The sequence below is a fragment of the Poecilia reticulata genome, linkage group LG15, assembly GCF_000633615.1.
Source record: "Poecilia reticulata strain Guanapo linkage group LG15, Guppy_female_1.0+MT, whole genome shotgun sequence".
NCBI classification, from domain to species: Eukaryota; Metazoa; Chordata; class Actinopteri; order Cyprinodontiformes; family Poeciliidae; genus Poecilia; species Poecilia reticulata.
The window spans coordinates 18,952,866-18,974,957 of NC_024345.1; the positions used below are offsets into that span (position 1 = coordinate 18,952,866).

Here is a 22,092-nt window from a genome sequence, read left to right on the forward strand (position 1 = left end):
ACAAAAATGAAAAACAGACTTTTCAGTACATGATCTGCCAATTATCAAAGTTGATAAATGGGATTGGTTGACTGCTGAATGTGCATATGTATCAAGTCACAAACCTTTTGAGAAAGTTGAAGGTGAAACATCAGAATTGCATTTCATGATGCCAACATGCCACGTTCTTAATAAAATAATCAAAAACTGTATGCCTGTAAAATGTTTGAAGGTAAAAAAAATAGCTGCATAGCTGCTACTGGACTAGATTCATTATAACAATACCAACCACTGAGGGCAGTGAGTACATGTTCAGGGTTTGCAGCAACTTTTGTCCAAATGCAATAAAAATCTGAGATAATTTTTTCACAGCCAAGTCACTGATTGACTGAAAATAATTAGGAACTTTTAGGTTACTGAAACATATTTATTTTCAAATGTGGAGGTTTTTCTCTCTTAATATAAAAGGGCACGACATTTTAATCAGCCATTTGTAATTAAGGGTTGATTTTTATTTTATTTTTTTTTATTTCATTCTATGATCACAGCCAAACCCTGACAATTAGAGGCCTTTTCAGCTGAGAATGTTCAACATGTTCAGTAACTCAGCTCACCATTGCTGTTACTATAAACACATGAGTCGGTGCCTGGCAAACAGCGGTCCCGCTGAAATCACAATTGTTTCGCTTATCACTCTGCACCAGGATCCTAGTGAATTAATCTCCCTACATACTGCTGCTCAAATTTGAGTCTGGGGACTGTCATTAGCCACAATCCCCTTTGGTCAAAGACAGACTGCTACAGACACTGGTTTAAAATGTTTGTGCTAGCCTGGAACGAACTCAAATAGCAGCAAATAAACAACAGTGGGGAAAGTACCGTGAACTAACATGAAGATGCGAATAAAAATAGAATGAACTATTCAATCTGTGCTCTGCCTTGGATGAGTCAGCTATGGTATATCAAGCTTACATGCCTCTTTGTATCCATTATCAAGTAAACTGAATATGCAGGTATGCACACCTACATAGAAGAGCATGAAGGTAGCGTGAAGTAAGATATGAATACCTAGATGTGGAAAACATTGTAATGCCCATCAAACACCTTATTTCAGATGCTTCCCTATGTAAGCGGAAGGTGGTGAAACTAATGTGGAGCTATTTTAACCACCGTAGAGCATAAAGTGCTAAATGCAGTCGGATTGAGACATTATTACTGTGGAAGGTACGTCATTTTTTGTTCGCAGAAGGATATGGCATGAGTAATTCTGTCACACCAGCTGAATAATATGTCTGTGGTCTGGTTTGTCTGTTTAACCTCGCAGCCGTTTTTCAGGCTTCTAACACTATTGGATCCAAATCGTCAATTCAACAGATTAGAGTTGTGACTTTCGCTAATGAACTGAATATATCGAACCTGTTGTTACAGCAAGTGATGGGACATTCTGTTCTTTTTTCCACGTTGTCGTCTAGATCGGGGCCTTAGAAGGGTAAATGACGAGGCAAGGCAATTTATTTGTGGAGCACATTTTCAGCAACAGGGTGATGCGTTTTATAGCCCTCGAAAGTGTGAGAATGGTAAAGATGTATGAGACACCGACGAGGGTCGTCACTAATGAAAAAAGAAACACATGGAAGAAATATTTTTTACAGGTCTAATATCTTAACCTTTTCTAAAAAATTCCATAGTTTGAGGGGAAAAAAGTTACTGTTTCTTCCACTCAAAAAGACCAAATGACAAACTTGAGCCCAAAAACCCCCAAGCACCATGTTCTTGATGCACTCTTTCAATGACAAGAACCAAAGAGCGAAAGGTGTAATATTTTCAGAAGAAAAATCTCACTCAATTATCTGTTCAAAAACAATGTGCATCCTTCCAGTGCTTTCTTCAGGGATATAATATTGTGTAGCTTCTCAAATATATCTTAAAGTACTTTTTTAAAGTAACATTTATATTTTAGATTCATTTTTATTCTGTTTAAAATCATTGTTTGTTATTGTTCCAATAAGTTGTAGTAACAAATGTGTGACCCTCTTAAAAGTATAGCAACAATATTATTACTATGCATAAAGTTGAGCTCCTGGCTGAGTGGACCAAAAAGGAGTAAAATGACACAGGTTTACAGTTGATTTGGTATACCTCATGGGAACTATGAGATCCTGTCTGAGAAATACAAGTCTCCCTCAGAGACTTCACAGTAAATTAGGTGAAGAGACTACCCGTGGGACTCATGCATATATGCTGTGCTGTAAAGTAGAACTGAAAGTAAATCTAGAGCAGTTTAAATGAGAGCTACAACATTAAGATTCTCTTCGGTAAAAGCAGTCTGAGCTGTTAAAAATAAACAAGTTGAAATTATTTTTTTTTTTATTTTTTAACACACAGCAAGAACTAGACACTTATGAATTTGTGTATACGAAGTGTGCAGTGACTTCCACAAATGTTGATAGCCTCTCAACTTTTGCACAAACCTCACTTTATTTTGTTGGAAATTCATGTCTGTCCAGCTTATATGCCACATATCGCCCAATGACCACTGGCTGTCTTGACACCAGAGTCCTCCCACTCAGACTGGATTTTCCAGCTCCTCTACTTGGGCATGTAAGTTTAAGGTGGCTTTTGAAGGCAATTGATTGGTTTGGATTTTATTTAGGGATATCAGATTAAAAGGGGGTAAAAACAAATGGACACCAAAATGTTCCTTTTCATTTTTGCACAAACCTTAGAAGACATTAATATCATACATTTTGTTTTCCCAGAAGAATCTAACATAAATTTAGGAAAGGAACAAAACCGATATTGAGATGCTCACGTTTTGCCTTGGTTTAGGCCGCTGCCCACAATGCGCATTGAAATGACATCTGTGAATGGGAGCCAATTTCACAATGGAGACTCACCTTGACAGGTCTGAGAGCAATGCCAACTTTAGAGCAACAGTGGCTCTCTGCAATGTCCAGGTGCCTTCCTCTGCGCTGGAGGACCTGTAGTTTGCCCTCAAGTTCCTGCAGGTTGCGTCTGTCCTTTGAGGATAGAGGACGACCATCCTTACACTGCCAAAGAAACCAACAGGAAGGAGATGCATAGTTAAATATATGCATGCTTTCGATACGTTATGGTTGTTGGTTTCAAACTCATATTTAGAGCACCCTATGAATTAAAGGAATACTTCAGGTAACAGGACTTTTATAATGACTGCCTTATTAACTGATTTAGAGGAAATCTTGAGATTTAGCAAGATGTTGTATCAGTGAATGGGACGGGTGTATAAAGGCTGAAAACATTTAGTACTCTTTATGAAGCAGAGCATAATCAAATTATAATCTAAAAAGTGACAAAGAAACACATTAAAAAAAAATTGCATATATTTACAAGTGATCAATAAGCTTAAATGTTATAGTTTATGTTTTATTACTACCTCCTGTTTGCAACCACTGAAATTAAAAGAGTGACAAATGCCTAACTCTTTACTTTACTTAATTTCAAAAATGTGTTTACTTGAAATATCCCGTTTGGACAGAAGGAATCTGAGTGGGCGTTTGAAAAGGACATAACTTACAGAATGTAAGAACTTGCAAAGACAGGGGGGCATAAAAATAAGGAAGTGGTGGTGCTTAACCACACAGCGCATGTGGCGTTTTAGCAAAGCTGTTAGTTAATGCATTTTTTTTTCTTTTTTTGTGGACCTTGCATCATCAACATTGATTCAGATGTTTAACACGAAGAGAGAAAATAGCGAATAAATATATATTTCTACTGGTATAGAATTGCTAATATATTAATTTTGATGCAAATCAATGAAACTTCCAACATATTCATGTTTATGCCACTTGTATGTGCACTGAAGACAAGTCATACCACTCAAAGACCTACCTTGGATTTCAGATTTTCTATCTGGTGTTCAACCTCGTCAATGTCCTCCGTGTTCTCAAGGCGTTCGTATGCGACGCTCCGCGTGCCTTTTATCAGATTCAAAGGCATGACAGACATTCCATATGCCTGCAAGATGCAAAAGTACCATTATAATCACACACTATTGTCAGAGCAAGGGTGGCACATATGCCACGTGTATCCTCCCACACACAGTCACTCCTGCCTGGTGGCAAACCCATCACATTGTGGCACATGACAACAGTCAAATGAGGGTAAGCAAACACATGGACGCACACATGCGCGTGCGTGCACGACAAAAATCCCACAGATCCTGGCCTCCTAGGCGGTGTCATTTTTGGCAGAGGGGGGGAAAAAAAAAGATTAAAATGGTGGAATCTATAATTGTGCTAAAGCTTATTGAAGAATTTGCTGCAACCATTTTGTGTGGATATCACTGCCTTATATCACACTGATGCATTTACAGCTTAACAGTGCCCCCATGTGACAGCAGTGTCCTCTAACTCTGAATTTCAGATTTATTTTTTTCTTAAAACAACAAATCAGCCTGTAGAGAAAAATCTGGACTCCACATAACATTTTCTAAATTTGTATTTCTCTTTTTGTTGGTGTTTTAATTAATTAATTTATTTATTTATTTTATTTGACTGGAAGCAATGACGATTATCAATAGCGGTTACAGACAGGAGCAGCAATGTAAAAAAAAAAAAAAAAAAAAAAAGGGTTATGTAACCAAAAATAAAATGGTAATTCAAATTCTGAGGTATTTAGCTACTTTTATATAAAAAATATGAAGGGAATGTTTAATAAAAAGAAAACAAAGCCATCCATTAGAAATGAAACTAAAGGCACCAGTCAGATGCTTTTACTGTGTTCCATTGCTTTTACAAACTTTCAGGAGTGCTATTATATTGGGCCAAAATAAAACTGTCATTCTGTGTGAAGATCATTTCAAAACACGCTGCAACCTTTCAAGCCCTGAAACATTTTACTTCATTCTTTTTGTAAAATAACTTATCAGTTCGAGTGTTAAGGCAGCATTAAGAAAGCCACATGGGATACAAAGTCAGGCTACACTATTATTAGTCTCTGCAGTGGATCTATGCTATGGGCGAATGTCGCCTCCTGCAATGAATCATGAAGCTCTTAAGGCCAGAGCATGTCCCGAATATCAAATACACTCATAAAAGGAAAACCTGTCCCAGATCCCACGAGAAACATTTCCCTCCCAACTAAACCGTAGAAATCTAAAATGACTTCTGCCGGTCTGAGTTCACATTTCCAGTTCAAGTATAATGACGCACGCTGATTAAATTGATTTTAACACCAACCGCAGTCAATAATAGCCAGAAATGCCTTATTAGAGAAGAGAGGAATGTGCATGTGTGTGACTCCATGTGAGTGTTGGCTAAGAGGGAGACTCGGAGAGAGAGTGATCCCTATGCCTGCTGAGAGGGAAGAGGGAGATTTAGTTGGATACAGGTTTCCGACACAAGCCTCCCCTTTGTTGCTTTATATACTTGTGATGGTGAAGCCAAAAGGAAGAGGAAGTGGAGCAGAGTGAGTTAAATAAAACTGTTGAGTTTTTGTGAGCTTAGAATTTACATTCAGGGATGCTCGAGGTCCCTTTCTTACGGAAACAACTATTTAGGTTTCAGATTTTATGCAGATTTATTTTATTGTTATTCGAATCTTAGTTAAATCCTCCAACAGTCTTGGAAAGGAACCGGTTATTTATTCAGTTGCTATCTACAACTTGATCATTAGATGGCTCCAACTTCAACACAAATGACCTTCACCTGTTAAAGAAAAAAAACATAATTCAGATAAATCGCATTCTGAAAAGTTCATATGCTTAAGAAAATGATGCCGTGGTCCTTTTGTGAAAATTCTGATGCCGTTTCATATTTGTTGTAGGTCATGTATGGTCAAGCAGGGGCTCAATCACAGGTTGACAAGCCTGCCAAACACAAAATGTTATTAGCAACTGTTGGTTTAAATAGAAAGGACAAAAAAAGACAGAATGAAGGTACATTAATGGGGACTCACTGATAGCATGTATCAATATTTTTTTTAACTACTAACTTTGTAGACTTTAATTGGGGAAAATTAAGATCAAAGGATGTGATCTGCAACAACATATGATCATGATAGATCAAAGCTGGGTCACCAAATATTTAAGATAAAAAATAAATGCATTTGGAGTTTCACATCTCTTGCTTTGCTTTGGTGAAACTGCCCAATTAGGCCTGTTATTACAAGCTGGTCTGAGATATGTCAATTAACACAAACGTAGATTTTCAAAGAAGCAAACACATCATAACTTTGCTTCACTTTGGATTTTTGACAGCGTTATGTACATGGCACAACGTTGTCATGTTTTACACTCTTTACATTACATGGGGACAAAGCTAGATCTCTGCTAAAAACAAGCAGATGAGCTTGTAATACACAATTAAGATTGCTGGGTGCAGTGTAAATATGTTTTAAATAATATTAAGCCCTCCAGATCATTGCAAATTTGGGTTGAATGCCACTAATGTATATATTTTTTTTTCTTTCAGAATACAGACCAAATGCAGACAATAAAATGATACGCAGTGGCTTCTGCAGCCAGTGACAACCAAAAGAAAAAGAGAAGGCTATTTGCAGCTGCAGCCTGAAGGGCTTATTTTTTCTGACTGACTTCAAAAAACAAGATGATCAAAAACAAAGACACTGTGGGAATCTTGATTTCCACAGAGCATTCACCAGGTCCACAGCAACACCGGTCAGCGCAAATCTGAGCACAGTACCACTGTCCGATTGAACTAGGTAATTATCTACTCTATAGAGAACTGTGAAAGGCATCTGAAAACAGTGAAGAAAATCCCAGCTGAGACTAATTGTATGTCCTAAAGGGAGATTGGTTTTACAATTTACTTGGCTACTTAGTGTTTTATTCATCAACAGTTCCACGTTCAGTTGTATGGTTGTATAATTTGTCAAACAGGACTCTTTGAGCTCAACAGAAACTGGATAGATTGGAGTTGGCTGTCACTTTTATTCTCAGTCTCAGATCCGATAGCAGAGGGGTTTTTTTGTTTTTGTGTTTTCTGCATGTGTCTCTCTGCAGCAGAAACCATTACACATTATGTGGCTCTAACATCAGAAACATCAGCTTTGGGGAATATTCACATTCCAGTTATAAAGACAATGCTATGAAAAATTGACAAAATTAAATAGTCAATGATTTCTGATCTCAAAAAGAAAAGAAAAATGACATGGGGATCAAGGCATTTATTAATGTGCACTGAGGGAGATCTATGTATATAAATAGACAGCAAATAAGTGGTTGATAAGCCTATAAGATGCACCAATACATCATGAAGAGTCTCGGGTGTTCAGGTGAAGTGACAGCAGTCTGAGTATTTTGAGTGATTGAATGTCAGAGCAGTTTTGCCATTAAAGCCTCTCAATCACAACTATATCACAAAAACAAAGAACATGAATAACATACAATAAACACAGATATGACTAGTAAAATAATGTCTTAAAAAGACATTTCCATTTATTTTGAAAAGTCTAAGAAAAATCAAGTCACAAGATTGTAAAGATTTTGAACTCTTTCCCCATTCTGATTAAAAATTACAATAAATAAATAAATAAATAAATAATAAAAAAATACTCTAATAGATCTCAACTCACCGTGTAAGTGATCACTGCCAACATACCAATCAAGGTCAAAGAGCTGATCGAAAAGGATAGAGCAGGAAGACCATCTGTAAGAGAAAAGGAAACCATTGTAGATTTTCTCTAAGAATTGAGGGGAAAATCTTAATACATCTAGCATCAAAAGGCTACTTTTTGTTGTACAATTTTGTTGTATTTTAAAAAGGTTTTTCTTTACCAGAGTGAATGTCAATCAATAGCCAGTTGCATTTTTAAATAGAAAATAAAGATGTTTTACTATCTCTGACTAATATGCTTAACTGTGTTTTTTAACGTTAAAAGATGCTAGCTAGTATGGCGATTAAACCGAGTATTATGTTTTAGTAGAATGATACTTTTAATTGAACTCTTTGGCCACCAATGAAATGTCTGGTGCCAAATTAAGACAATTTATCGCCCCAAGAGTACCATCTCCACAGTAAATCATGGTGGTGGCACCATTATTCTGTGGCAATGTTTTTCATCAGAATGGACTGGAAAACTGTTTAGATCACGGGGAAGATGGATGGTAATAAATACAGGGATATTTTTGAGCAAAACTTGTTTCAGTCTCTCAGTGATTTGGGACTGGGTCGATGGTCCGTCTTCTAACAAGACAATGAGCCAAAGCATATTGCTAAAGCAACGGTTTAAAGTGAAACATCACCCGGATATGCACTGGAATGTCAAAGGCAAAATGTCTGTGGTCAGACTTAAAAACTGTTGGTCACCAGCAGAAACCACTTAACTGGAAGGAGCTGGGGCAGTTTTGCTTTGAGGAATGGGCAAAAATCCCAGTGGTAAGATGTGGCGAGCTCATAAGGATTTATCTGATTTTGTCCTGTTTGTTGTTTGCTTCGCAATAAAAAGAATACAAAATGTTGAAAGTTATGTTCTGTAAATGAAATTATGCAAATCCTAAAAAATATATAATTTTAATTCCATGTTATGTGGTAGCAAAGCACAAAACATAGCAGTGGGGGTGAATACTTTCACGAGGCATTGTACATGTAAGCATACAATTTTGATTTTAGCTCAGCTCCTGAACAGTGTTATGTGGGGAGCATCAATGTGGAAGACATTGCATGAATGTGTGTGCATACAATGTGAGCAGGACTAGAAAAATATATAAATGTAAATGTAATATATAAATGTAGTTCACTTGAGCTTTGCTATAGCTACTGAAAATATTTTATTATAAATATAATTGGTTTAATAAATTAAAAATATATGCAAGTATGTTTAATAAGCTAGTGTGATCACTAAAAAGATTAAGAAACATAAGTATTACAAAGGCTTTAGTAAACAAAGTTGATGAAAGCCTAGATCATACTTTCTGCACAAACTGCTTTTTTTGGTTAAACTTGTCCACAGATGATATAATAGTCACAGCTCTGCTTTTAATAGTAACATTTCACCCAGGGTGAAATTTGAAGTGCAACGACATAGTGCGGTACAAGATCTCACAGTATTGCTCACCAAAGTCTCAGGAAGTGCTAGATTTTTATGGCTAGCAGTGGTCATCTTCTGGTGAAGAACCACTATATGCACCAGACAAGACGGTGAGTGTGTTATAGTTTCAGGCTTTCTGTATCTGTGTTTGAGAGTCACATTGTGAAAAAATAAAGGACGTTGTTCTTGAGTTACCCTTTTGATTGACAGAGTAAACTAATAAGAAGTTTTAGCTGGACTGAACCAGAAAACTGTTGTAAAACCGTTAATGAAGCACCCGCCACTTTTACATTTTTTATCAAGCAGTACTTTGGCTTCCCGGTGGAAAAACAAAAACGGTGACAGACATGATGCAAATAATTTGGAAAACCTCGGCTTACCTTTAGCTCCTAAAAAAACACAGGCGCTAGAATCTGTGTCGGAGATAGTGCTGAGTTGTGCTGCTTTCTCTATCATTTTAAAGAGTTTCTCACATTTTTTACTCATGTCACAAAGACCCAAAAAGCAGCCCACCACACTCCCTCATTAAACCCATACTGGACAGTTCTACACTGATCTGGGTATCTTTAAAACACAGTATGTGATTCAAAAACTTTTATTCTATTCGTAAAAGCACAACACATGACATGAGGGCCACTATGGAATTAGACAAACCGCAAGCAAAATAACTGGACTCGCCAAACATAGATTGTGTGAATCATATCATGGCGTAGTCTGACTGTATTGTTACAGCCTTACTCATCAATGAGCTACGGGATTTGCTAAACGTTACCCCTTTTGGAGACAGAGTCTTGGGCCTCCTGACAGGCAGATGAAAGGTGGTCTGCCAGATGAGATTGTTCAGGCAGGGCATGTCACAGCCAGGTACGGCAGCTGTAATACTCTGGACAGCACAGGCTTTACAAAAGGTGATTAGAATGGCACAACGCATTACCAGGACTGAACTGCCAGCCTTCCAGCAACTTCACAGACTAGACTGTAGAAGAAAGGCAGACAAGATCATCTCTGACCTCTGCCATCCCAGCTACACGCTGTTCATGCTTCTCCAGTCAGGCAGTAGGCGCAGAAGCATACCGACATGCACCAGCAAATTTAAGAACACTTTCTATCAACGAGCCATCGGGATATTAAACTGCCTGAAAAACTGAACATCTGAGTTTTCCTGCAGCCACTTCAGGCTTAATGTATTCAGAGTAACAAAGTACTAAGACTTTGAAGTATACCGTTTCCCACAATATTATTTATAATGTCTTCTTTAATAGTTTTCTTTCCTATTTAATTGTTGATTGTGGAATGCCAATTGACTATTATTTTTTTCTTACAAAATAAACTTTACTGTGCAATAATAATTCAAGAATTTCATTACAGTAATGATGTTGCAATGTTGCAAATGAGAACTAATTTGAATTGAAAGGCATACAACTCAAGTAATCTGAACTGAATTGAAATATAATCTTGTATAAGTATAAAATTTGGAATATTTTAATTAGGTTAAAATGACATTGTTTTATATCCAGAATCCCTCTTTCAAGATGTTAAATTTACAAACGGGACTTTTGAATTGCTGCAGTACACCACAGCAAATAATTTAGGTCAGAAATATGAAATAAAAGACCTAAAAACTACCATGGGATTTGAGGTAAACACTCTTGTAACTTATATATCCGTCCTTTTAGACAAGGACAGATGATATTAGTAATCACATTCCCCTTAGATTTAATGCTTTACACAATAGGTGTTCAAACAGCTTGGTTTTTCAGCTTATGTAGGTTGAGTTAATGTGTGTAACCCACGAGAGAGAAAGAGGACCACCTATCAGGAAAGCACAACAGTAGGTGTCAGGCCAGCTGCCAGAGATAAAGTTGGAAGACAGGGATTGATGAGGAGAGTGATTGCCTCACTCCCCTGTCAAGATCCCACCTGTCATAGCATTCTAAGTAAAAAGCCACACATTTGTCCTTTTATAAATATCCTTCATCCACTCAACATCAACTTCATAAAGCCCAGACCACCTGTCACCATGGTCATAGGTGGGTCTCTCCTTGTCCATCTCCTTGACAGCAGCATTTCAATTGCAAAATTAAGTCAGTATTCAGGGCATGTATAATGTGTGCTGTTTACATCATTAATCACATTCTTCTAGAGACAGTTCATATGCATCCGTACAAGGGCGAAAAAATGTGATATAAAATATATGTTGTCCTCATTCTATGCAATAAGAAAACTTTGAAGTCTGACAGCCAGGCTGAACATTAACATTTGAATACCTGTTTCTGATTCCCGGGTGTTTCATTGCAATCTTACTTCCTTTGTTTGGTGGTGTGCTTAGTGAAAAAGACAATAGCCTCATGTTCTGCAGAGAGAACATTCTGCACATAGGCTCGACACAAAGCGAAGGATGGATGTTTGCTGCCAGTCTTCTTCGTTTCTCAAGCAGATTTTCCAGGGATTATATGCAGGAAATATTGTCCATTATTGGTTATGCTTCCACATCTGCATAGTGTCAATTCAAAAACCAGTGGAATGAGGAAGCTCTTATCTCTCTCCACATATAGCCCTTCAGGCTTGCGTTCATGTATGAGCCTCATGCACGAAGGTGTTCTTTCAGGAAGCTCCTTTAGCTCTGGCGCCCAACATCGGTGAAATTTCGGCGAAATGACAGAATCATCAAAAGCAGCTAAAAAGGCAGCCATATGTTTGAACGCAGACTATGATAAACCGCAGCAAACGTAAAGCCGCAAAAAGCTGGAAAAGGGCTGAGAAACTTTTGCAGTGGTAAGCTGCACAGCAATGTGGATGTGGACTACTTCTTGAAATATAATGAATGAGTTTGGATTTTTTATAACATATGAAAAAACTATTCTTAACTGGAAGTTAATGATAAAGATCCATAACATTAATACGTTATTTTAAAAAAAAAAAAAAGAAAAATGTTTCCACCTTCTTGCATTGAATTATCTGAACAATATTATGTCATTGTGGTAACTGCTTTGAGACAGTGAAAGCTAAGCATCTGTAGTTAAACAACTGTGTAGACGTCAATGGTGATGATTAGTCCGTCCGTCCGTCTGTCTGTCTAAAGGTGACCAAATTCAGCATGTAGAACTTTGTAGCAGAGGGCGTCTGGTACTGGGACATTAACAATATGTTTAATGGGCTCTGAAGATTCTGGGACAGGGTCTCTGCACTGGGCTTACCTCCAAAAGATGTCTGATTCAATCCGATTATTATCTGATCAGGTTAAGTTCTCCTAGTAGAATACAGAAAAGTGCTATTCAATGGACAATAATGTTTAAAATCCAACAGTTGATCATAGTTCTGCAATTTTGTCAGTCAAAAAAATGGCAAAAATGGGTTAAATTAGTTTCATAGATAGCTTTTCCCATAGAAATCTGGCAACATAATTTTGTGTGTCTGTATGTGCAGTCAAGCAAAGCTGTTCTTCTCTATGCTAATTAAAAGAAAAAGTTAAATGTTACAAGCTAGCCTCAGGTACTTTCCCAAGGCAAAGCCAAAAATTAGAAAACTATACTGGCCTGGTCCTGAAATCTGATCCTGAATGTTTTACAGTTCTGATCTGTAAAACATTCAAGGAACACTGGTTTAACAAGTGTAATGTTATAACTATTAAAAGATGCAGCAGCTTTAATGAACTGTTGTTGCAGAAAAGTCAGGAGAGTTATGTGGCCAAAGTGTTTTTTCTTCACACAATTAACTTCCCATCTGGAAAAAAAGAAGAATCTGGGAATTAGAAAAAAGGATGATGCTCAAATTTCCTCTGCAGCCCAGCAATTTCCCCCGTTGCACCAATGGAGGAAGGTCAGGGACATCGCTTAGGAGATCCCATTTAAGCACTGAGGCAGATGGTTCAACTTTCTCTTTGGTCCCCATATGGTAACACGCCACGCAACTGTTAGTAATCCATACTGGCTAAAGTTCCTGCAATAGCGCTGAAATAGTATAAGGCCTTATTCTAATGAAAAAGTGAAGATGTGTGTATTAGTGTGATGGGGAAAAGCTATTTCCTAAAGATTTTATGATGCAATTTATGCTGGAAAATTTGAAAAAACAAATTGGGGAAAAAGCATATGAATTTTATGTGTAAGGATTTGTTCCAGAATATATTGTATTGTATATGACAATGCATAAAATACTTAATTGAGTATTTATTGAATTACTGTACCCGTTTTAAGAATTGTTTTTGTTGTTGGCACAATGTTTATAAAGCAGTTGATTGCTGAATTAAATGGCCGCATTGACCAGAGGTCAAGAGCCTAGAATCTACACCAGATGGTTGTTTTCACTCTGATTTGTGAACACAAGAGAGGAGTCATTTCGTTTAAAACATGACTTTTAGCTAAAGGAAAACAAATTTGGCAGTAAACAATGATATTGGACAAACATCAAAACTGAAGATTTTTGTATTAGAGGTAATTGTGATTAAATCTGCAAAGACAAAGCGTTAATTGTGGGGAAACTCCTGCTATAATATTTTATATGCAGATTTAATAAGGGTTAGTTGCAGCTCTTGACAGGTGCAAATAAAAAGAAAATAAATGACTTAAATGTAGTAAGATGACAATTAAGTAGTTATGACTGAACAAGAAACATCCTGTAGTAATCAATAAAGAACGTAATGACTAAATCATGTTTTTTTCTAGTCTTACTTAAAATGCACTGTGAAATCATGATGATGAAAATCTGACAATTTATAGAAATCCACTTTTTGTTACTCATAGACAGTGCAAACAACATTCACTCTCTTTGATGTGGAAGTAGCTACAGAAGAAAGAAGAAAGTTCATCATTTCCAGTATCACTGAGATGTTTCATAATGATTTCTGAGAATTTACATAGGGTAAGGAAAGCTCATTACAAAGAAACTGCATTATCTACCGGGTCACATTTCCTGTTTCTTTACACTGTTACTTCTAAACAGAGCATAATAGTAAAGCAGACCCAATCAAGTCGAAGGCATTGAAGCAAAGTTGCCCTGATTGTTCAATTTCAACTCTCAAACTCAATCAAGGATAGAAGACTGTATTTTTTTTTTATGACTTATTGAGATACGTCTGGCTCGTTCAGACTAGGAGAGACCATGAGTTAAAGCAGATAACAGGAAGGCCGTGGGCTCTGAAGATCATAAGAATGTAATTGTACTCTGGTTCTGTAAAGCTGTGTTGCTTTACCCATTTGAACCTTCAATCTTTTTCATGAAACTTTTTTTTTTAAATATTGGCAGACTTTCGGAAGTGTCATCATTAAGGTAATGGCCTACATTTTCTAGGAAACACACAGTTGTGAATGCCAGCCATCCACACTACTAAAATGTCGCAGACAGAACACCGACTCACACCTCTGCTCCTTATATAAATACTTAATAAAGCACTCACAGGACGCAAACTAAAATTAAATGAATTACAGTTCATACAGAGAAACTGGAAAAAGTCACAAGAGTCAAACTATTTCTATAAATCCTAAAAATAACATGAACCAATAAGGCTGTGTAGCAATTGAGGAAAAATATGAGACAGTAAATGATGAATGCATAAAGAAATAAAAGGTGTCAAGTTGAACAATTAATTTGAACTATAAATGGGCTTCAAGGGTAATTATAACAACCAGAAGATATTTAAAATTCAGGTTTTGTTGAAAATTACAGCAAGTGTGCTTGGTAGCGGCTGTACTTACGGCTACTGCCAAGCTCTTCAAAAAGGTACTGCACTTTCTCCCACTGAGTGGAATTTTGTCCAGGTGGGGCCTCGAGTGGAACAAATGCTCTGAAAGAATAAAAAAATAAATAATAATAAAAAACACAGATCTTCTTTGAATATTATTACACTTTTCATAACTTGAAAATTCAAAGGAATCTTATGCACTGACAGCTGAGACCCATTAAGAGAGCCACAAGAAAACAAAGCTTTCACCCAGAAAATATGCTGTGGATTTTGGAGATAACTGATAAGTAGTTTCAATCTGTTTTTCAGTTTTTTGTGCCCATTGTAGTATTTGCATGCAGAATTCCAAACCAGGGGATAGGTGTGCAAGTTAGGTCCATTAAACAGGACAATGGTTTATTTTTATTTCTGTGTTTAATATTTATTACCTATGACATTTCAATTTCTTACAAATTAATTATTGACTTTTGTGTTAGGAGTTTTTTATTTTATTTTTTTTACAATGGTGTAAACTTCATGCTCCACTAAAAAAAAGTACGATGTGTTCCACACTTATTTTACCTGGTGTAGAATGTTTGAGCAAAAAAACATCTGACCATTCCAGACCAATTTTTTTTTTTTTCCAAACTCCTATAAAGTAGATTTACATTTTTAAAACACCAACATCTCTAGACTTGTATCAAAACGAAACTTGTGTCCAGCTGTCCGACCTTGTAACTTCAACTAAATACCGACTGACTGGACACTGACCTCTTGGTATTTCAGCATCGCAATCAAAATTCAGAGCAATAAACCAACCACCGACAGGATAAAGCGGCAACAGTTGCAGTTTATTTAGTAAAAAAGCATTTATACGACTTCGCTCTACATTGCATCTTCTAAACTTCTATGTGAGACAGTATAGCCATGTGCTCTTTATTTTCTCAAAGCAAATAAGCTTTCCTTCAAAGTCCCATTTTATGGTTCAGAGAGCACATTCAATCGCACAGGTTGGACTCTAGCTATGTTGCTGTCACAGCTCCCAAAGAAATCCATTAAGTTTCCCTGGTGTTACTGAAAGCAACCTGTGTAAAATTCGAAGATAAATAGAACATGACTGAATATGTGCGCCAGTACATAACTGCATTTCTTAATTCAATATAGATCAAAACAGGGGAAGGTCTGGTACTCCCTCTGAAGGTGATTTGGGTATGAGGATTTACATAACTGAGTTTAGACTCCTATCTACAAAATATGCCTTTTTGTAAACAGAGGTGTTTTTTTTCGCCCCTCTTGATGTTTTATTGTGGGCTGACAAATATCGCTTTAGTTGTTTGAAAGGGTTTTCTTCTCATTATCAACACAATAATGTATTTACACCCCTTTTACCTGTTGTGTAGTGAAGTGAAACTCACCCAATTAAAAGGAGCGCCACGCAGACGAGGACAAATCCAACCGTGTACTTCAGAGCATTTTTCACTTGCTGTAATGTAAGAAATAATTAAATTGGTCAATCATGGTCATAAAGTGAAATATTATTATTCTCTGTGAATATGATAAGAAGCATTGAGATAAGGCCTACAGCAAGAGTGCGCAAGACAAAGTGGGCGTAGATCCAGTGTGACTTTGCGGAGATAGCATTTCACATCCCGCGCCATTCAAGGTGCTTTTTAAAGTCCCTACACAAAAGACCTTCTTATCTTTGAGAGAAAGTGCCTCGCTCAGCTTAAAACTGACACATGGCAAGGAGAGCAGTACATTGCTGTGGCTGATGGATCATGCTCACTAATTACTGATTTGCACCATCACTCACTCAAAAAAAAACTTCCAAAGACAGGAGTTTAAAACAAATGTCATCTGCAAAATTAAAATAAAATGACCTAAAACAGACTGAATAAGTTGGCACAAGGTTGAACAACATGTTTTCATCCCAGTGAATTTTAGTCAAACTATTACCTGGTTTTGATCCATCTGCCTTAAATTTTGCTCCACATGCAAATTGTTTTCAACTGAGGCATCGAAAACAATGTAGACTGCTGTCATGAAGCATTCACTAAATGTCTCAATGTTCTCGGGTCTTTTTCACAGTTCAGTCTTCTCGGTCCTTTGACAACCCTGTGTTGTTTCTTCTTGTAACCATGTTGCAAATTCTTATTTTCTCTTTGCTCTCAAGTGCTTAAAAAAACTGCATGACATATTCCATTTCCTGGAATTTATTTACAAAGAGATACTTGAAAATTGTGCAAACAAAAAATATCAAACTTAAACTGTATTTAGTGAAGTGAACAACGTCAGTATTAGGCACAGATAATCCTGATGACTGCAAATCAGAATTACCTGTGGCTATTAATGTACTATTTCTTAAACTTTAAACAAAAAGCCATACAAGTAAGCAGTCATCTAGTTTTATACTGTGCAAAACCTAATAATGTCACATTAAATGCCAAAAGCAATTCTTCTTAAGCTTGGAATATTTATTTGCATCTATCCATTAGGGATGCACGTTGATTTTGGAGTTACCAAAACAAGCAGAAATTCCAGTAATGTTTATAATAATTTTAGTATGGAGGCTTTAAAAAAAATTATAACTAGGACTAGAAGTCAATGCAATTGCAAGTTAATATTTTTTTAACTGCCAAATGCTTTTTTTTTTTTTTTTTGCAAGTGAGGGGACTTTCAATTCAGAATCACACATGCAACAACAACGAGAAAAAAAAAAAACTCAACATATTTAGTTTTATCTGAACGGGATTAAAAACTAGAAATCATGGCCAAAGGTGAGTTACCACTATTCACAGAAAACAAACTTAGCCTTTTATCCACTGTGTGAAAGATTTGGTGAAGCACCCACCTACTGTAACTCCAACCTCTCCTCTGTAAGAGAGGGGTGTGTAGGCAGACTATGAGGTAAATGAGCGATATAGATGCTCTCATTAAAAATAAACAAAATAAGTAATCATCCTAAATCATAAAGCAGTGGATATCATTACCTCTTGTTGAGATAAGTGTGATAAATCACTGCTCCCACCAGAAATTAGTACGGCAAAGTTGCTGTGCTTCATCCTGTTGAGTTCTCACCATGTGTTTTAAAACACGCTAAATTTGGAAATTCTGACCTTTGTCTGACCTAGCTATGCAAGTTATGCTAATGATGAATATAAGATGATAGACACAGCTTAAACTAAAATGCAGAGTCTGACTTGCAGTCTACTCTCTGAAATACTTGGTGTGGAATTGACTTGGCTTATATAGTAGATTATTAATTTGAACCAAGATCAAAAAAGAAGAGAACTTTTAAAGGTAGTTATTTCATGTATCGAAATAGCAGCTCGTAAAGAAAAGTAGGATTCAGTCAACATGAGTGTTGGCAGGCATGAACAGTTGTCAGTCGGTCATTTTCTTTCCACACAGAGGGGTTGTGTGTATCATTCTATACAAAATTTGCAAAATTGCAAGAATGCCTATCACTTTATCCAGCACAGTCTAAACAACTTTCAGTACTGAGGTAGAAAATAATACAAAATTTGTAGCCCTCTAAACTTAGCGTGAACTTTTTAAGAGACAAAGGGGTTAAACATTATCAAATTAAAATTGCTAACCAGTGGACTGAGGATCCAAGATTATGTGTGCATGTTGCCATAAATTTGGGGATGTTAACAATTAACATACTGATCAGATCTGGTAGAATGACACAAAAAAAAAATTGTATTCCTGAAAACGACCTATAAGTGAGCTGCAGTGCTGCATGCAGGGAAACAAAGGCATATTCTTACCGAACATTTGTTTACATTGTTGTCATCCTTTTCTTCATAGTAGAAGTAAACAAAGGGGATCCAGAGGAAGACACAGAATAGTATTATGGAGTAGAGAGCTACAGGGAGACAAAGAAAGGGTAAAAATTAGTCACAATATATTTTTCAAATAAAATTTCCTAAAACTAAATGCCAGTTTCCTTTTCCAATGGTAAATTATGCCATTAAGATCTTTATTACAGCCACATACCCATTTAACATACAAGCTGCAGTGTTTAGATATATTGAAAAACTTTTGGCAAATTGCAAAGCTATCTGACAGTCAGATAACTTTAACATACTACAACTTAAAGCAGGAAGTATTCCCCTTGGAAACAGTTTTATAAATCATGAAGATGTTGTTTTATTCCTTCATTCACTTTGTTTTTTGTGTGTTCTGACACACTTTGAAGCTGAGTAGAAGCTGCTGTGCATCAAAATAATTTGGTGCAAAACCAAATGATTTTATTGATTTCTGTGAGAAATATGCCTAAATATCCAATTCAGGACCAAGACATTAATAGACTAACAGGTTTCTTCATGTCACACTGATCGCAGAGTCTTATCAAGGTCTTATTTGATGGCCTTGACAAAAACCATATGCTAAGTGTAGTCTGAAATATGACTGCCTAGGTTGCTGGAAATATTATGTATTAATTAGGAGCTGACTTACCATTGCAAACTATTAATCGCAAACACCCTACAAACAAACGGTTTGTGAGAGAAAACCTGGCTTCACCCATTTACTCAAAATAATGAGAAACAAATTGAGAATCATACTGAAATAAATTGCCAGTCTAATACAAATCCCTTTCTCTATTATTCAGATTGTATGCTGTTGGTAATATAAGTATGTCTGCATCTGTTAACAATTTGAAAAAAAACAACAACAAATAAACAAACACTGTGTTTTGGACCAGAAGACTGTCTAGTCCTAAATAGCGTGTGGTGAAGCACCTAGCCTGCCATCGCAGGGATTAATACTGCTTAATCCTATTTGACAAAGCAGATAGTATCCATCTCCATGTCAGAGATGACCATTACTATAGCAAAAGGGAAAGTTCTCTGCAGCAGAGGAAAAAAAAAAACAGCTTCCCTCCACTGAAATTGGTGACCTATTATATTAAGTGGATGCAATAAACCAAGAGAAAACATTCATAGAAGAATGCCATTTTAAGATGGGGGCGTTTTTGTCTTGCAGCAAACTGATGTCAAGGAAGACAGTCCAGACAATCCAAAAATAACTCTCTGAAAAGCATGTCACAAAGACGTAATCAGCCACTTGGCATGGTTTGCTCAACACCCCGAGGTGATAATGTGAATCATTAGCACGAGAAGCAACAAAAACAAATGCAAATGAATGCAAACCTTTCCTTGAAACTTTAACAGCTTTTATAAGGACGGGTTTTACAGATATTAACACGATCTCAGCTTTACCATTTGGCCACAAATCTCAAGTAAGATCAAAACAATTCAAACTGTTTATTTTGTAAGACATTTACAAAGGAAATACATGCTTTCAACTTAATAGTGTAATCAGTTTCAGTCCTGAATATGAGCCCATTACATGAAAAATAAAACCACTGAGAAAAAGAGACAAAGTAAAATCATTTTAACGACTGCTTAATATTTTTGATCAGTAGCATACTTCAACAAAGCAGCCACACTAATGACAAAAAAAAGTGCACTCCAGGCATGTAGAAACACCTCTCTCTCCAAAATGAACCATTTTCAGAAAAAGGTTCTCTCTCTGCTGCAGGAAAATGAATGTTGCCGTTATAGAAGGTTTGCCTTTTGCCAGCTGTGATCGTGACAGGGCATTGCTTTCAATATGCACATGCTCATTGCTTCACCAATGTATCCATTAGCACTCATTTTCAGCCAGACAAACCGAGTCGAGGATGATGCCAAGAGCCAATAAATGCAAACTATGCTCAGTATGCAGCTGCTGATGTATGCCTGCAGGTTAAAGTACTGAGCAAAATTAATCATAACACCCTGAATATTAACATACAAAGAGAGTAGGTCATATTGAATTATTATGAATCGGTCATTACTCTATATGCAGATCATCTACTGGAAAAAATGCATTATCACTATTAAAACGTAGCCCATTTATCCCTTTGACAGAATAGCACTGCTAAATAATTGAATGCTCTTAACCTTTTTATTTAGGTTCTGTGTTTATACAGATTGAAATCTACTGAAATAACAAGCAGATGTTATACACTTCTCTGTGTTTAAATATTTTGGGGAAACAATATCCAATAATATAATTATTAATTTACATTGCTTGTTGAAAAATATTTGTATTTTCTTTATTACAATTTTTTTCGAAATACAAAATGACACACAAGATGTTTTACGTAATAAATTAATAGCCCTTTATATTAAATACTTTTTTAATTTCACCCTTGAAATTTATACCTTCCGTCTTGTCTTACCGATCTGGATGTTTTGACATGTACATAATTTAAAAATCGTTTTATGTAACCTACTCTTAGCCTCAAGGAGATTTGATATTACTCCACTTAATAATATCTAATAGCTGGAGGTCAGTTAAGCAGCTCTGCAGTTTGATCTGTAGTCATAATATGGAGCTTGCAGAAGTCACTGAGCCCAAACAGGTATCAAAACAAACAAAATGGAAATAGCTTTAAAATAATAACATACAAAGAGCATATTTTCCACAACTTATCTCCCTGAGCTTTTTAAAATTGTTTTAGTTAATTAAAGAAAAAATGTATTTGTGCAATTACAGAAGTAGACTTTATTAGGACAGCGAAGTCGTAGCGCAAAAATTCGCGTGATAGGTGGACGGATCCTGGTGCTGCAAGGTTGGAGACCTTGTCCTGTTAGGCGACGGGGCCTGGATAATACCTGTGTTAAACGGACGGCGGAGTCCGGCGACGACTGGCGCTTAAATTCCGTAACAAAAGTATGTTTTTTATCTTTTTTTTTTTTTTATTCAATGTCACATGCTGTTTTTATTTTGTTTTTTAATTATGTAAAGCACCTTGAAACGCTTTACATAATTAAAGTGTTTCAGCTTATTTGTATAGCTGAAATGTGCTATACAAATAAAATTTGATTGATTGATTTATTGTCTGATGACTAGGAACAAGTTGAAATGAACTTACCTTGAATCTGTTTGTATGACTGGGTTAGACTGACTATTTTGGTAAGAGCCCTAGACATGCAATATAAATCAACTGAATTGAACTGCATTTAATTATATCATCAAAAAATAGCCTTTTATTTCTTTTGTGTGCTTGACTATGTGTTTTGCTTGTTTTTTTTTCCACTTAAGGCCTCTCTGAATCACCCAAGCTGCTCTTCAAAGTAAAACAGAAAATTCTCAGTAGTTTTAGGAATTCTTTGAAGAAACAAAGCTACCGGCTTTCAGTAAAATCTGTCCACATATGTTGGCAGGCACATTATTATTGACAAAAACAAAGTTATTGTAGTGTGCACAAGGACTGCCTCCTGTCTCGCTACTTTTCTTAAATGGCTTTGAGACAAGGCAAAGAGAAAGCCAATGATTTATTCAGGAGGCCCAGGGTATTTTGCCCTGTTGCTTAAGGGTCTTATGCACCACTGCTTTGAAGTACTGAAAAGTCAGAGGAAATGTAAAAG

The 22,092-nt window shown here is 36.4% G+C and overlaps 1 protein-coding gene across 1 annotated transcript in view; it reads right to left on the reverse strand.

Moving 5' to 3' along the window:
• The window catches only part of lmbrd1 (LMBR1 domain containing 1), a 53,911-nt gene that overhangs the window by 22,157 nt on the left and 9,662 nt on the right, over window positions 1-22,092 (reverse strand). The window contains exons 4-9 of the mRNA XM_008429860.1: window positions 18,439-18,536; window positions 16,081-16,148; window positions 14,700-14,788; window positions 7,555-7,628; window positions 3,850-3,975; window positions 2,877-3,029 (exon numbers count right to left, since the gene is read on the reverse strand). Of these exons, the coding sequence (XP_008428082.1) occupies window positions 2,877-3,029; window positions 3,850-3,975; window positions 7,555-7,628; window positions 14,700-14,788; window positions 16,081-16,148; window positions 18,439-18,536 (608 nt within the window). The remainder of the gene's footprint in view (window positions 1-2,876; window positions 3,030-3,849; window positions 3,976-7,554; window positions 7,629-14,699; window positions 14,789-16,080; window positions 16,149-18,438; window positions 18,537-22,092) is intronic.